Source organism: Poecile atricapillus, chromosome 18, assembly GCF_030490865.1.
Source record: "Poecile atricapillus isolate bPoeAtr1 chromosome 18, bPoeAtr1.hap1, whole genome shotgun sequence".
Classification (NCBI taxonomy): Eukaryota; Metazoa; Chordata; class Aves; order Passeriformes; family Paridae; genus Poecile; species Poecile atricapillus.
The window spans coordinates 8,878,571-8,894,434 of NC_081266.1; the positions used below are offsets into that span (position 1 = coordinate 8,878,571).

The following is a 15,864-nucleotide window of genomic DNA, read 5'->3' on the forward strand; positions in this document are numbered from 1 at the left end:
TTCATAAATATATAAAGTACTAGAAAAGACCAACAGAATAAACTCATCTATAAAATGTAGAATAACAGGAAAATATTACATTGCGCCAAGAAAATTAATCAAAGGCCTATTCCTTTAAGCATTGCCCTGAAGTTAGGAAAACTCTTTTCTTCTTGATTAAGGTTGAAAGTTCTCTCACCAAAATCTTCATTTAGTCTTGCTCAATTACCAAAATAAGCCAAAGTGACTGAAATTTTACCAGGATCTTCTCTCTTACAGAGAAGCACTGTGTGACCACTTCATTTTCCTCAGCATAACTTCTGAGCTAATTGGGGGCAGTAGCCAGCAGAGAGCTGCTGATGCTAATCATGTTTACATTCCATTAAAGCTTTTGAAGGCAAATTCTCATCCCACAAAATAATAGAGATTGCCTGCTCATGGCTCTTAAACTATGCAACGTTCAAGTGCATTAATTATTCTGGGGCTATGTCCCATGAGGACACCAGGAGTCTACTGCCATGGAAATCCTGAAAAATACAACTCTGGAGGCAGGCAAAGCCAGCAGCATCACTGGGGTATCTTGGCTGTGGATTCAAATGCTCTCCCACCCTCCCATAAAGCAATACAGTGGGACATCAAGGCAAATATTCCAACAGAGTGGGACCCTGGAAACCACTTTCTCTTCTGCCTGGGAAACATGAGCAGATCCTTTTTGTTGCTGCTGTTTAAGAGTCTGTGGAATTCATTCTAGTCTGTTACATGGTCCTACAAATATTCTTGAAACCTATTGTCTAGAGAGCTGGTCCTTCCTGGTCAGAGTCCATCCTTCCTCAGAATTTTTCCTTACTATTTCTCCATGTCAGTTGGAATGAGAAAGAAGAAAAAAACTTTCAAATCATATAAAAAAAAAGAGACACTGCTTCTCAGCGAGAGTGCTGGGCTCTGAGGAGCACTGCTGGTTTAGCCACATTCAGGCAATCAGAGCATGATGTGCAAGAGTGACTGGGTACACCAGGTGCTGCCTGACATCCTAAAAAAGCTGAACAAGGCAGTTTCAACCTTGATGAAGCAACAGATTTTCCGTGGTAGAGAATTATAGTTGGTTAAAAAAACTAAGTTCAATTTGACTTTCAAACACCAAATTTTTACACTTTTTTCAGAAATAAAGTTAAGTCTCTGCATGATAAATCTAAAAACACCTCTTCAGCTCCAGGTGCTGAAAAATGTTCCAGCACAACCAGGAATGTGCACCTAATTTAATGCAAAAAAATCCAGAACTGAAGAAAATAGGAGACTTTATCTATCTCAAAAATAGACTGGAAGACCTGGGGAAGAAATGGTTAACTCTGCCTGTTGTCATCAGGTACTGCTGTAAGTGTTCTCTATACATAGTTCCAGGAGAGCCATGGCACCAACAAAACACATCTTAAATCTACTGTGGGACCGAGAGCCTGGGACAAGCACAAGTTTTGAGAGAGGAAAATGTTGAAGTTCAAGATGGGAGCACAGGAAGGGGTTGATTTTGAGTTGGGTACTAAAATGTGGTCCAGTCTGACTTTTCTTATAAGAGTAGGAAAACTCTGAAACCTCGAGCTAAAAAATGTAATTTCCAAATGCACTGATCTTAGTAATTTTAAAGTTTTCTCTTTAAATTTTAAATTAAATTTAAAATATAAATTATTTTAAAATAACTTATTTATAACAACTTTTCAGTTTAGTCTCTATTTTAAGATAATCGAGTTTCTTTAAAAAAAAAAATCTGTGTGTTCTCTATATTCAATTGCAGCAAAAGTTACCTTTGGTTTTTTTTGAGGTGGGGGTGAAAGTCTATGATCTCTTCTTCTTCTGGTGGGACTCCTTGATGGCTGAAGAGGTAACGTGTCATCTGCGTCGTCATCCTCAGACTCAGATTCAGAGTCACTCAGTTCCTCTGTCTCACCACCATATTCAGCATCCATCCTGAGCAGACCTTCCTCAATTGTTCCAACTTTTTTATTTTTTATCAGAACTTTGAATTTTAATGCCTATAGAAAAGAGGTTGAACAATAGTAACTAGAATTACTTAGGTTTTCATCTCTTGGTGTTATTTAACCAATCTTCAAAGTTGTTTATTAAATATAATGATGTGAGGTTGCAAAATGAATTAAAATAGAGTGAGGCAGAAGCCAAAGCCAAAGAAACCAAACAGAATCTGGGGATCAATGTACACAACAGAATGAGCCTATCTAACACCATGACAGGAAAAAAGGCTCTCTTCCACAGGAACCCAGATGCTGAAACTATGAAAAGATAAAAGTAGAAAGCTAAGTAAGAGCCAAAAGTGATAGCCAGGCAAGACATAGAAGGTATATTTTTTTACTTATTTTTTTACTTCTATTTTAAGCCTAAATGTACTTCTATGTGTATATACACACTTAAAGATGTGTCTGCTATTCATTTGGAATGTTTTCATCTATCACTAAGCCTGCAGGAAATTTGTTATTTGATTAATGCCTTTGTGCATATCTCTCTGGTGTACCAAATGAAAACTTTTGTTTATAACTTGTGTTATTTTACAGTAGAACCTTATGCTGGTCTTACCTGGCCAGGGAAACAAAAGTTTGGTGATTTTGCCTAAGCAGTTTCTCTATTTTTAAATGGACGTGTATCAACCTCCATAATATGTAATGTAAAGGGAGAAAAACATCATTGAATTATATTGATTCTAACAGCATGGCTTTCATCTATGGAACAGAATCCTATGAGTATATATTTCACTTCAATTTACAAAACTATATTAATAGTAAAGCTTCTATTATGCAGCAGTACATCTGTGCACAGGAGCTGTCAGGGAGTAACAGGACTTACTGTCACTCTTGAATAAAGTGATCCACAACAATGTTCTTTGAATTTCCTATGCTCTAGTGGAAAGGAAGATTACACTACTGGGAGTGTGGCGGGAAGAGGGAACAAAAAAATTCACAATAAATGAAAGGTAACTGAAATGCTGTGTTTTAAGGTATCCACGAAGTAAATATGAAAGGTATGGATAACAGAAATATATAAAGCCAAAGTTTTTTAGTAGAAACCAGAGCCATAGGCAAGGATAGAGACATTCCATTTATTTCCATTGCAAGCTCCATTGCTCATAATCCCCCTATCGCTTCAGATCTCGTGTTGGTAGTTTGCCAGGGTGCCAGTGGAATGAGACATCCTATGCCCAATATCTATCAATGCCATGCTGCTGGAAGGTTTGATTAGTCTCTCTGCACTGGTGACTCAGGATAAGGATGCCCTTTAACATTGCCTTCATTTCTTATTAATGCACTCTTTTTTTTATTTTTCTCTGGTATTTTTAGAAGAGTTTTAATATGATTAATGCTACTCATGTTTTTTAAGAGTTCTGAATTTTGCTTTGCATGTTCACATTTCCCAGTATCTAAAAGCAATTCTATCCACTTTTGATCTTGTATTTTGTTATTCATGGGAAGACTTCATTCTACAAATAAAAAAAAATAAAATAAAATAAAAAAAGACCTGGTATACAAGGGAAGAAAAAACTATCTATGGTTACATTACTGCCTCCTATATGCAAACATAACTTTAAGTAAAAAAAGACAATAGTGTGTGTGTGTAATGATATAAAAATGGGTCATGATGTCAATCAGTCTCTAAAATTCTGTTTGCGAGCTGTTAGCAAAAACATAAACATCCTGAGGTAGGAGAAGTTTTTTAAGGTTTGCTTTGTTTTCTACAAAGGTAACATTCTAAAATCATGGTTCTTTTCAGAAACAGTTACAAAAATACTCCAGAGAATTTGCTATTTTTTGGCCAGAAGCAAATGACAATAATAGTTACCCCCAATCACTGAAAGTGAAACACAGAGTGAAAAAATGGCATAGGCTTTTGTCTGAACTTCACACATCTTCAAAAAAACTTATAACAAATGTATGGTTACAAATTCAGTGACTGTGTGAAATCTGAGTTCTTTAATTGGTAATCAGCACTGCTAAATATGTGACACCTTTTCCTCTACATGTCCAGGTCTTCTAAGAGAGCTGAAAAGCCTTTTAATGAGCTGAAAGTCTGAGCATTCACTATAACTTCTCCTTTCTAGTTTTATTATGAAAGGCAAAATATGTTAAAAATACATTTGCTGTTTACTTCTATAAAAACTGCAAGCATACTAAAAAATTCAAATATGTAAAACATCATAGGACCTCCCTAGAGCATAGTGGGACTTCAAGACTGGCATAAGCAAAAACCTCGAAGTGCAATCAACTAGAACAAATATTTACATAATTAAATGAACAAAACCTTTTTCTTGTGCATTCTGGTTAATGGGATGTATAACACAAATCAGCTGAAGTAATGCCAAGTTTCCAAGATAAAAATCACAAGCACTTTGGATCGGGCAAACCCACCTATTGATGACTACAATTAATGTGAAAATTCAGTGCCCAGAAATGTAAGGAACAAACCCTGGATTTGAGACAGAAGTATTAAAGACAGAATAGCTTCTCCTGTTTAAATTGAGCTTGTTGTTCTCCCTTCTTCTCTCCTGACCAGCTGTAGGTGCTCAGTTAGAGGAATATCAAGCCTTGAAAATCTTGCTAAGTAACAAAGTTAAAATCTCTTCTGAGTTTTACATAATATTCTATTTCAAGAATGATACTGCTGCCTTAAATACTGATATAGGGTTAAGATACAACACCTCCTGTGAAGTCTGACACAGGGAAAGGTTTTGAGACAATGACAAGATTTGTTAAGTACAGCTGTTAAAAAAACCCAACACCAGCTATCTTTAACGAATCACACTTAGTGAAGTGTGAATGGATGTCTTTGTGGCAGCCTTATAAATCACAGTTATCATCTACAGATACTTTATATCAATACTGTATACTTATTATACAGATATTTTTAATCAATACCACCAGCAAGGTCTGAGCTCTAGGCAAACAAATATTAATTATATCAGGAGCAGCATTTTAGCTACCTCATAGCAAGTTTTCCTACAACACATTTACCCAGTGAGAAGCACCCTACCCTGAAAATTCCATTTCTGTGTTGTGCTCTGTAGTAGACTTCAGGTAAGTCTACTTACCTTAAGTCTACTTAAGGATAAATAGCTGTGCTATAGCTGAAACTATATTCTACATGGGCAACTAAATCTCTGGATGCATTGGAAATAAGTCCAGATGATTGCAGAGAAAGATGAGATGGTTACAGGTTGGCTCAGAGTCTTCATTGCACAGATTCCTTACCAAAGTTCAATGGTCCAAGAAGATGCCTTACCAAACAAACCACATGATTTTTATACACCAAATAAGCCATTGACCCAAGACCTACCTGGGTAATGATATAAAATATGGCAATGTCTTGTTTTTAGTTACCTCCTGAAGTTGCTTTACAATGCAAAGAAGCTATTAACAGATAATGACTGTCACATGTTTACCACATTTCTGGGAAAATCATGTTCCCTCAAGAGTGCAATGCCTAAAAATAGTGAAGGAATTAGATGAGTCTTCTGTATGTACTCACTACAGCCTAGAGATTCCTGAAATTTTATGAGAAACAGTATGGATTTTTTTATTATTATTTTTGAGGTCATCACCAAGACATACCACATTCTCTTTTTTTTTTTTTCATATTTTTTGTAAAGAATAGATGCCATAGACTGATCAAAAGGCATAAGAGTGACTAGAAACATTTTGACTTGCTAAGAAACAAAAGTATTTCTGATGCAAAGACTTGGTCAAGACATTTGCATATGTGAATGTGTTGGTCAAAATAAATAGGAATTAATCTCATAAATGAAGCAACAGAATTAGATGTGCTTAATCTTGAATTTCTCACTGAAAACACTCACTGTGTAGAGAAAGCTCTCCTTTTTATACTGAGTAGATACAGGTGAAGAAAAGTGTGAAGGATGAGTCCTGGCTTATGGAGTTAGCTGGTTTTCCCCATAATAGCAGAATTTAAAATATCCATAGCCCATGAAGTTGTACTGGAGGCCTTCTATTGATCTTTCTCAAGGATCTCATTAAACAGATCCTTTTATTTGGACACCACAGGTTTAACAACCATAGGGAAGCCTTGGCAATCCTGGCCAGAAATGCTTCTGAGACATCACAATGCAGTAATTGATCTTGCAGCTGTGTGGTAAACATTAAAGAGAACTTGTAAAATCACAGTAGTTGCCACTTCACTTTCAGTTAATCACACAGCAATATCTCATTCCAACTTTGTGACAGGAAACCTGCAAATAATAAAAGATTCCTAACTATCTGATATATCTATCCTGTCAGCAGTGTAAGGCAGTTCAATGCTCTACAATGCAAAATAATTGAGGAACAAACTTTCATCAAAGCATCAATGTGCTTACATTCTTTTCTGTGTTATATTGGATGCCCACATGCTCCTTTCAATTGCTGTCAGATCTCTTGAGAGGAAGAACACAGCGGGGTAAGTAAAACCTTATCTCTTCTAGCATCTAGATATTTTCTAAGTTCATCTACAAATTGCTGCATAAGGCACTTCATTCCTTCACTTTCTATCAGCACATCACCAGGAGTGCTGGTACAACCAGCAGAGATGTCTGGCGCCCGTCACTGATGTCAAATCTAATTTAATGCAGGACCTGACTCAAAGGACCTGTTATTCCAGTGAAGATTAGAGGGAGTTCATGAAGTCTCTTTAGAAGCACCATGATGGCCAAGACTGGGAGCAGAGAATTGTATCAGGTCTGTCGCTTTGGGTGGCAAAACATCTTCTTGGGAAAGAGATGGGACAGGTGAAGCTTAAAAGCAGCCTCAGTTTCTCATGGGATAAAGTTTGTGGGAAAGAAAGAAGTAGTGCAAAAGTCTTCTCCTTCCTCCATATGTAGAGGAGGAATTGTGTGCTGAGATGCCACAGAATACAGGAATTGCAGGGAATTAATAATATCAATATAGTCAGATGGAAGTGTGAATATATGACTGAAGGCAAAGAATTAAAAAACCTTTAGTCCTGAAATTTTCTGGGGTTTGTTTTTCAGATGAAGCAAGTGTTGGGAAAAGCAGAGAGAGGAAGTGTTCAGTGATCCTCCGCTTTTATTTCCTGCGCCTCCATGTGATTTTCACTTAGAATTACAATGGTAGGAGACATCATTGCAAGGTGGTCCAAGGAACCACCTAAGAGTGGGCGTGTTCCTCATTTTAACCTCCTTCCACACACACACAATCATCTCAGTTGACAAAGGTATAGTTCAAGACCTACTTAAAGAAAGAAGCAGAAGATTGACCATATAAAAGAAAATTATTTCGATGGAAGCCTCCAAAACTCCAAAACCTAAAAGGAACCTGTAGTTGTCTAATGTTTCTTTGAAGTGTTTGGAGAAACTATGTGATTTCCCACTTCATGTACACACAAAATAACCATTCAATTCTGATCTTGAAGAACACTGAGGTGGCTTTTTCCCTTTTCTTGCTAATGCTCCATCTTGAAAAAAGTGGACCAACAACTTATATAGGTGACAGCTTTTTTCTTTTTCACACTAACTGAGGATCCTTCCAACAAAGAGCATTTCAAATTCATCATTTGTGGTTCTGTAACATCTCTTTTGCACAGCTTGAGTAAAGCAGTCTGAAGACTAAATTCAGAATTTGGTTTTCTCAAATGACAATGAATTTACCCAGGCCTTGAAAATGCACAAGGTCCCAAGCTTTAAAGATGTGATGTCACTAAACTCCTTTTTTGGCTCTTCAAAAAGATGCCAGCCAAAGTCAAGCTTATAACTGAATTTACAAATTCAGTCATAGCTACATATTTCCATTGCTAAGTAAAGTCCTACTGACTTTTCTTACATGCATGATCAGAAAACCTAGGAGAAACAGAGAAGATCCTCATTTGTGTTCATTCTCAAGATAATAATTTTCTGAATTAAAACTTTTGTAATCAGGTGACGACAGTGGCGTTATTTAGGTAATCCTTACACCTTGCACAGATGGGAAATATGTCTCACAATACTTTAATATGTTAAAAGCTCAGGAGAATTAATCTCAGCTGACAGCATTTCCATACATAGACCCAGCAATCCATTTTCAGGCAAAACTCTACAGAGCTGACTCATGAAAACTCTAAGCTGTGGAAATATGAAGTATGAACTCCCTGTATCACAGTAACCATATGGTAAGGGACATATATCATAGAAATTAATATTTTTAAGTGTGTGATTCAGTGATTCCATTTCACTGATTTTGTGCTTGCTTCAGAGGACATATGATCCTTGCACATCTCCTACACTGAATCCAGCCGTGATTTGAGAAGCTTTACAACAAGCCCTCCTGTTTGATAGAGTTTAGATTTTTTCCTAATTGAAAAAACAGTTTTCAAGGCTTCAAAATTATGTTGGAAACCATGATGCAAAAAAATATATTGCTACAATAAAAAAAAAAAAGGGTGGAGAAACATGAACATTAAATATTACAACATTGTTATGGAAATATAAGAGTACGGTAATACTTCAGCACATCTTCTTGCACAGATCACTTCAAAAATATTTTTCCTTGACAAATCCTTAAAAAATTATTTTAAACACCTTTTGTGTGTTGTTTTTCCTTATGGCAGTGCTTCCTTCCCACATTTTCATTTGCATTTTTTTAGCTACTGTAAAAACACAAGGAATAAAATATGGCTATACTGGCAACAGCGAGAAGCTGAAATAAGTATTTTGTATGTGTGCACGTATTTGTGCTACAAAAGACTTGAAAAAAGTTTTTGTCCTTGAAAGAAAATTATGTGCAAAGACTGGAACAAAGGAAATGTATTTGTTTTAGTTTGCAATAAAATTTTCAACACCCATCTAATTGCCTTTTCTGACTTCATGTCCCAGGGGTCTCGGGCCATCCGCTGAGAAACGCTGTCTGAGGGAGAAACACACTGAGAAAGAGAATGGCTTTGCAGTAGCAGAGGACCAAAAAAAACCTCCATCATCACTGTTATTGACAAAAAATGTAGGCTCAGGTTTCCATTTCAATAACATGTTTAAATTTCAGGAATTTCCTTCAATTTAAGCAACAAAAAAATAAATCAGCAAATAACAGATGTATTTCCATGTGTTTTTTTGGTGCAGTTTAAATATTTTTGTTACTACCTGAAGTCTATTTCTGACACAGATGTGATCCATAAATTCAGTCCCAGAGGACTGAAAAAAAAAAATAATGAAGAACCCCACCATCATTTCCATTTCTTTCACAGAGAAAAATGAAAACTTATTACCTCAGGAGAAGGCAGTTCAGTCATATCTACTGCACCACCAATTGGTGTAGTGAGAAGTTTGTCACCTAGAATACTTTTCAAGCAGTCTGCCATTACTTCCTGCTGTTTAGGGCTGCAGTGGTTCTCCAGAGACAGTATAACTGGATAGGCAGATGACTGGAAATATAATTTTAGGATTTTATTATTAATAAATAAAAATATGAATAATTGCTTTTCCAAAATATCTTACAAAAGTCCCCTTGGCCATCTGTATTTACATTCATTTTCAAAAACTTCAGAATATAGATCACTTGTTCCAGGTTAGTAACACAATAAAACAGGTAACATTTGTGGAAAAAAGAAAGCACAATTGAAGAAGAAAAAAGAAATGCACCTTCAGAAAGTTAAAACAGAGCTAGACATATATGAAAAAAGGACTGCTTTGTTTTGGTTTTAAAAGCTAAAATCAGATTCTAAAATTAAAATTGAAAGCATAAATCAGAATTAAATGTCTTTTGCTTTAGTTTATGACAGATTTTTTGACTACTTTTCAAATAGTCTATCAAGGCTTTGATAGTCTCCCCAAAGCTTGTTCAGAAATTATTTCCTTTACATGAACAAGCTATGGATATTTTTTATTTTTGATAATACCACAAACTTTTCTAGGGACAGTATACACTTTTCTCATCACACTACTCAAGCAAGGGTAATTGAGTAAAAATTAAAGCTAAAAGGTGAAAAAGAGAAAATTAGTAAAAATTAGAGAAGAACTCAAAAGAAATGCATCCATCTAGACTTATAAGTAAATCTCATAAGTTGCCAATAATACTGGTGGATACCAAAAATATAGTCTGAATGAAATCTTTGCTCAGGCAGAGCCTAAATTGTCAATAAGGAAAACACCATTTTATGTTTTTCCTGTCTTTACATTTGTCTCCTGAGCACTTGCTATTGACTTTTAAGAGAAGAAAAGCTCAGCCTGCATGGACAGCTGGTACCAACCATGACCTGTTGTGATTTTATCATCTCATTGGCACTTGGGCTTGAGAACTGAAGTTTGAATTAGAGTTAAGCACAATATGCTGTGTGTTAGCAAGAAGAGGCAAGTTTTATCCAGTGGGTTTTGAAAAACAGTGGAATAAAATCATGTTTTTAATTTCACTTTTAAAATCAGAGATTAATTAAGTTTTATATAGAAAACAGAAAAAAACCGCAGCTTTGATTAACACTGAGAAGGCTATAAATACATATGCATGAAAATCCACATAAATTTATGATCGTGGATGTATATATTCATACACATAATGCTGGCCTGATTCTGAGATTTATCTTAATAGTCATTCAGCACTTCCTTTGAGCAGGAGTTTCACCAGAAGCTTATACAAAAGCCTGAGACGGTGCAAAAACTCTCCAGATTTCAGTGTTTTTCTAGAGATAGGTAAAAGGAACTTTGCTCTGATGGGTCACCTGACCAAAAAACATCAGTAGCTGCTAACATTTATCAGTGTCAACATTCAAAATCAAAAGAGAGGAAATGGAAAACAAAGTCTCAAACTCATCTATTATCTAATATTTTTGTCTATTTTATAAATTCACACAGAGGATACAAGACAGACTCATAGCAGCAGAAGAGTAAGTGACAAAAAAACCTTTAAGGGATATAAAGAAGGAGGAAAACATCAGAAAAAATCTGAACTAGGTCTTCAATATAGATTCAGTCCTTGTTTAAATTATGTCAGGTGAGAATTCCACCTAACAAGCTGAGTGAGATCACCTGAATCCTTTGCACTAAGTTTGGTTTATATTCATTATCAGGAAAAATGATTATGATTCCTTTAACTAGATTTTAAACTACATTAAGAACAAATAGCACAATTGCTCTGCAATTAATTTTTAAAATACCCATTGCTCAGTTGCATTTTTTTACCCTGGAGAATTTACAAGAGCCATGTCCCCACTTAGTTAAAGCCACCATCCCATTCTAACCAACTCATGTATACACACACAGATCTGTACGTACCATAAATGCATACTTGTCAATCACATGAATTACGGAGCGAAATGGAATTTTGCTTGTTAAAGCGTGACCATGATACACAATAGGTTCGTTGTTGGTGCCATCCCAGCAGTCAATCTCCAGGCAACGGCATCCTTTTAACAGAGCACTTCAGAAGAACAAGAGAAACAATTTTGCAGCCAAAAGAAAGATAGCAAACTTTTTTATACAAGTTGCTGTGTTTCTAATTACAAGCACAGGGATTAATTACAGAAAAAACACCTCATTTTCACCATAAATAGAAATCCTACAGAATTATATGAGACAGACATACTTTCTGTTTCTGCCTATTTTAGGTGTGTGTTATTTAATAAACTTTATTAGACCTTTAAAGAATATGGGATTACCTGCATTATCTTCCTTAAAAGGCTAAAAATCAAAGATTTCAATTAAGGAATTTTGGAACAAAGGCAAATTGCCACTTAAAATAAAAGAATAAATATTTTCAATGCTATTTTGTGCTACTATTCCAAACTTGCTTAGAATTTTGAGAATCACTATATTTAAAAATCTATAGTACTTGGAGAATCAGGTTGCACTTGGTCTTTACATAAAACAGTTCCTCTCCCCAGACCACATTTCTAAGAGTGCTAAAGTTTCTGAGACACCCTGACTTTACTGCTTTAATCTGAATATGTTAGTGTCATCCCTTAAATTCTTAGGTTTCTAATATTTGACTTGCAACTAACTGAAACATTTCTTATAAACTGTTTTACTTAATTACCAAGCTGTCTTTTACATCCTGCTTTTCACACATTAACAATATGTCAAATATGCCTTTAGCTGATTTTAGCATTTTCCTCACACATATAGGAGATAAAGAGAGAGGGGGTTATACCTTCTTTGCAATTACTTTCAGCAAGGCAGCATTAACATAATGGAATTTTAAATACTGTTAGAAATTAGAATTAGAAATTTTAATTACTGTTAGAACTGTTTCTGATGGTTGCAAGTCACTAAAGAACATCAAGAGAGCAACCAAAAAAAAAATTACAAAGTGTTCAGATAGATGATGATTCCTGCTGCTTTCTCTTCATTAAAGTAGTACAAATAATTCTGGACACATCTCCTCCTAATTCTTAATACATCCTGCCCTCTCAGTGTTGCATTTACTACACAATTAATTTCTTTCTTCCCTGTCTTGGCAATAAGGCATCCTGGTCATCATCCTCTTGGAGTCACACACTGCACAGGTTCCTCTCCCTGCTGCCTACTTGAATGCCCATGTTTTGTTGTTTTTGTTGTTTCTAACCTGCCCACACTGCAACATGCACTGAACACAGATATCCTTGACACAGACATACTCCAGCACACATCTTCTACATTGAACAGATCACAGCTTGCCCAGGAATTTTACATTTCTTTCAGGGAGTTATTTATTTTTTGCATGGCACGTTGAGATTAAAAACTGATTTAATCGTGTACTGTACAATATACTATAGATTCCATTTGCTGCAAGGTTGATTTTCTGAGATGTAAGTGAAAAAAATAGATTGCTTCCAGACTATGAACAGATGGTTTGGCAAATATATTGAAAAGTGTACACACAAAATAAAATACCACTCTCATTTCAACTTGTATCTTTGATGGCTTTGTCCCTTATTTCCAAGTAGGATTGTATGTGACTTAGCATTAATTTAAAAAAAAAAAAAAAAAGCCAAAGAAAGTTTAAAATATTAAAAATTATGTCTATATACCTGGTATAGCCCCATAAGTGACTGGGTCCCATTAGCTGGTCAGCTATCAAGTAGGTGTTGTGAGAAGACGAAATAAAATAGTCACATAATGGCTGGTTCATATCTTGATAGACGGTCTTGTGCTGGCTTTTAAATATTGAACATTCGTCTGAGTTCAGGTATCTTATAAATCCTTCAAATGACAACTGCCTTTTCTTCCTCACTGAACAAAAACAAAAGGAAAAAAAAATAAATCTCTGTTGTGAAGCCACTCTGATGCACTTTCTGAAATTTTTAATAGCCAATTCTGAACACTGCTAAAGGTTATACAGCACAAAGCTTTCCTGCAATTTTAAAATTCATACCAAATGTATAAACAACACAAACATCAGATACGTGTGACTCTGGAGCTGAATTGCTGTGGTTCAAACTTCTGAGAGGAAAAAAATGTGTTTTGACACTTTTATTCTTCTATGGACAGCACTAAGAAGAATTTTCAGTAGTCCTAATTAAATATAAATAAAATATTTGTCATTTACTTTGGAAAGTAACATGCCAGACAACGTGTTAAGGGAATCTTCTCTTTTAAAAGAACCAGGATTGTTCTCTAAAAAGTCAGAAATTCTCAATATAATCTTGCAGAAACTATGACTTCTAGCACCAAATGTCTTTGCCAGGGGTGGAAAGTTCCAAATAAATATTGATCAAATCATGTTTAGAAATATTTGAAATAAAAATAGCATTGTAACCAAAGAAATAACTGTCTACACAGATGAATTGCAAATCAAGCCTATTACACTACTATATTTATAACAAAATGAACTAATTGAGTCCATACCAGTGATAGTCATCCCATTTGTTTTGGTTTTGACTGATTTAATGGCAAACAGAGCCATTACACTGCCAGCTACTGCTCTCAATGTCATGTTTGTAATGCAGTCATTTTACAAATGATATAATCTCAAAAGTTAGATTTGCTTCAAAATATAGTTTGAATTAGTGAGGGATTTTGCTCAGTTCTTACTCTAAAATAATTTTATTGTCACCGTTAGGCTAGTAGTTAACAATAAGTAAATAATCCAAGATTATTTTATGTTAATAATAGTTTAGAAGTCGATGTATACAAACTTGGGGACTGGAAATACCTGTAGGAAAACCCCCTTTTCTGCCCTGGTAATTCTTACTGCAGCTATAAGAATCAGAATGTACAAGTTAGAATTGCAATTATCGATCTTTGGTGTGTGACAGACTGGAAGTTTTACACCTGGATGAGAATTTACAGAAAATAATTGTTTCTCAATTACACAGGTCTTTGAACTAGAAAACTTGCAATGTTTTACAATGATAAAGAAAAACAGAAGGGCATCCAGACATCAAACATGCATTCACCCAACAACTTATTCCTAACAGAAGTCTTTCTGAAGTTATTCTTCCAGTCTTCCATTGATGAAGAATCCACAGACAACCCAACAAAAGCATTTCAACTGCTAAATAACCTTGTTAGGAAATTTTTCATAATTAGGAAACAGAAATTTACCCTGAAACTTCCTTGCTGTCCAAAATATTTGTTCTGTTTGGTATTATTCCTCTCCTCTTTTTTCACACTTTTTCTCCTATGAACACTGCTTTTGCACTTCCCACTTTCCACTCCTTTCCTCAAAAAAAAATCCAATCCAGGGCATTTTCTGTTTCAGATTTCTGATAATTTTCGTTTTTCTGCTATCCATCTGTATTGTTAATCTTTCATAGGAGAAAACAGGATACTATTTCTTCATGGAATGTCCTGACAAACTGCTACTCACTTTTACCGTCTTAGAAGGGTTTACGTATTTATTATTTTCTCCTTTTTTTTTCTAGTCACTGACAGTGACTAGTTCTTTAGATGTTCCCTTTCTAAAACAAATATTACATTTGATCTTTTCCAGTCTTTCAATTCATCATTCATTTCCCCCCTGTTTTCAAAAGTAACCTTTGACTTGTATTAGTCAAGCTTGTTACAATTTTCTAAGAACTTGGATTTGTCAACCTGTCTTCACTGACCTGATTACATCATTTAAGAAGGTCCTACCCTGTTCCATCCATATTTTTGACTATCTTACTCAGATTAATAATATTAATAATATTACAGAACCGACTGTACTTATTGCATCGGGAATTTCTTTGGTCTTCTTTTAGCTGAGAGATTTGCAGGATGACTTCTTGCAGCCTTGATGACTCTTGAAAAGTGAATCCTATAGATTTATCCACATGCACGTGGTATATTGTTCTATACTTGTAACAACTGGATTAAATTTCTACTGTCTGGATCTTTAAAAAACATTTTGAATTTTTTCACATTACTCAAAACAGAATACACTCATCCTGTATGTTTTGCCTCTAATGAATTACATGAGCTGTCTGGATTTCATTTTGGATTATTTTATTTTTCATGGTCTATAGATTTCTCTGAGCAATTACAAGTAGAGCTAGTAACTATTTGTGTGTGTGTGTGTGTACATCTTTTATGTTCTACCTTTTCTGCATTTATTTATTAAATTAGTGAAAAAATACTGGCTTTTCAGTCTTGCTTTTTTTCTGAATTATTTATGATGTTTTCCTGGCTGTTCTTGTCATCGACAAAAGTTAACTGCAATATTCTCAAGAGAAATTAATGTTCAAGCAAATATGCTAATGACCATAATCCCCAAAAAATGAACATCTAACATTGTTTTGTTAGTCAATATGTAAGCTCATAGACTTCAGTAAAACATTCAGCTCATGTCTCCAATCAACAGACTAAAAATCTTTGTATTTTTACAGAGCTTACATTTCTGAGGAATAGCCCAGCCATGCTATTTTCTGACCACTTACAGACATTTTCTGCTTCTACATTAAAGGAAATGGGAATTCATCTCCATAACTATTCCACAGTGAAAAGACTTTCATCAAGACCTTACA

At 35.0% G+C, this 15,864-nt stretch overlaps 1 protein-coding gene across 1 annotated transcript in view; it reads right to left on the minus strand.

Moving 5' to 3' along the window:
- The window catches only part of LOC131586083 (1-phosphatidylinositol 4,5-bisphosphate phosphodiesterase zeta-1-like), a 47,096-nt gene that overhangs the window by 21,434 nt on the left and 9,798 nt on the right, over nt 1-15,864 (minus strand). The window contains exons 4-7 of the mRNA XM_058852820.1: nt 12,949-13,150; nt 11,216-11,360; nt 9,217-9,372; nt 1,776-2,003 (exon numbers count right to left, since the gene is read on the minus strand). Of these exons, the coding sequence (XP_058708803.1) occupies nt 1,776-2,003; nt 9,217-9,372; nt 11,216-11,360; nt 12,949-13,150 (731 nt within the window). The remainder of the gene's footprint in view (nt 1-1,775; nt 2,004-9,216; nt 9,373-11,215; nt 11,361-12,948; nt 13,151-15,864) is intronic.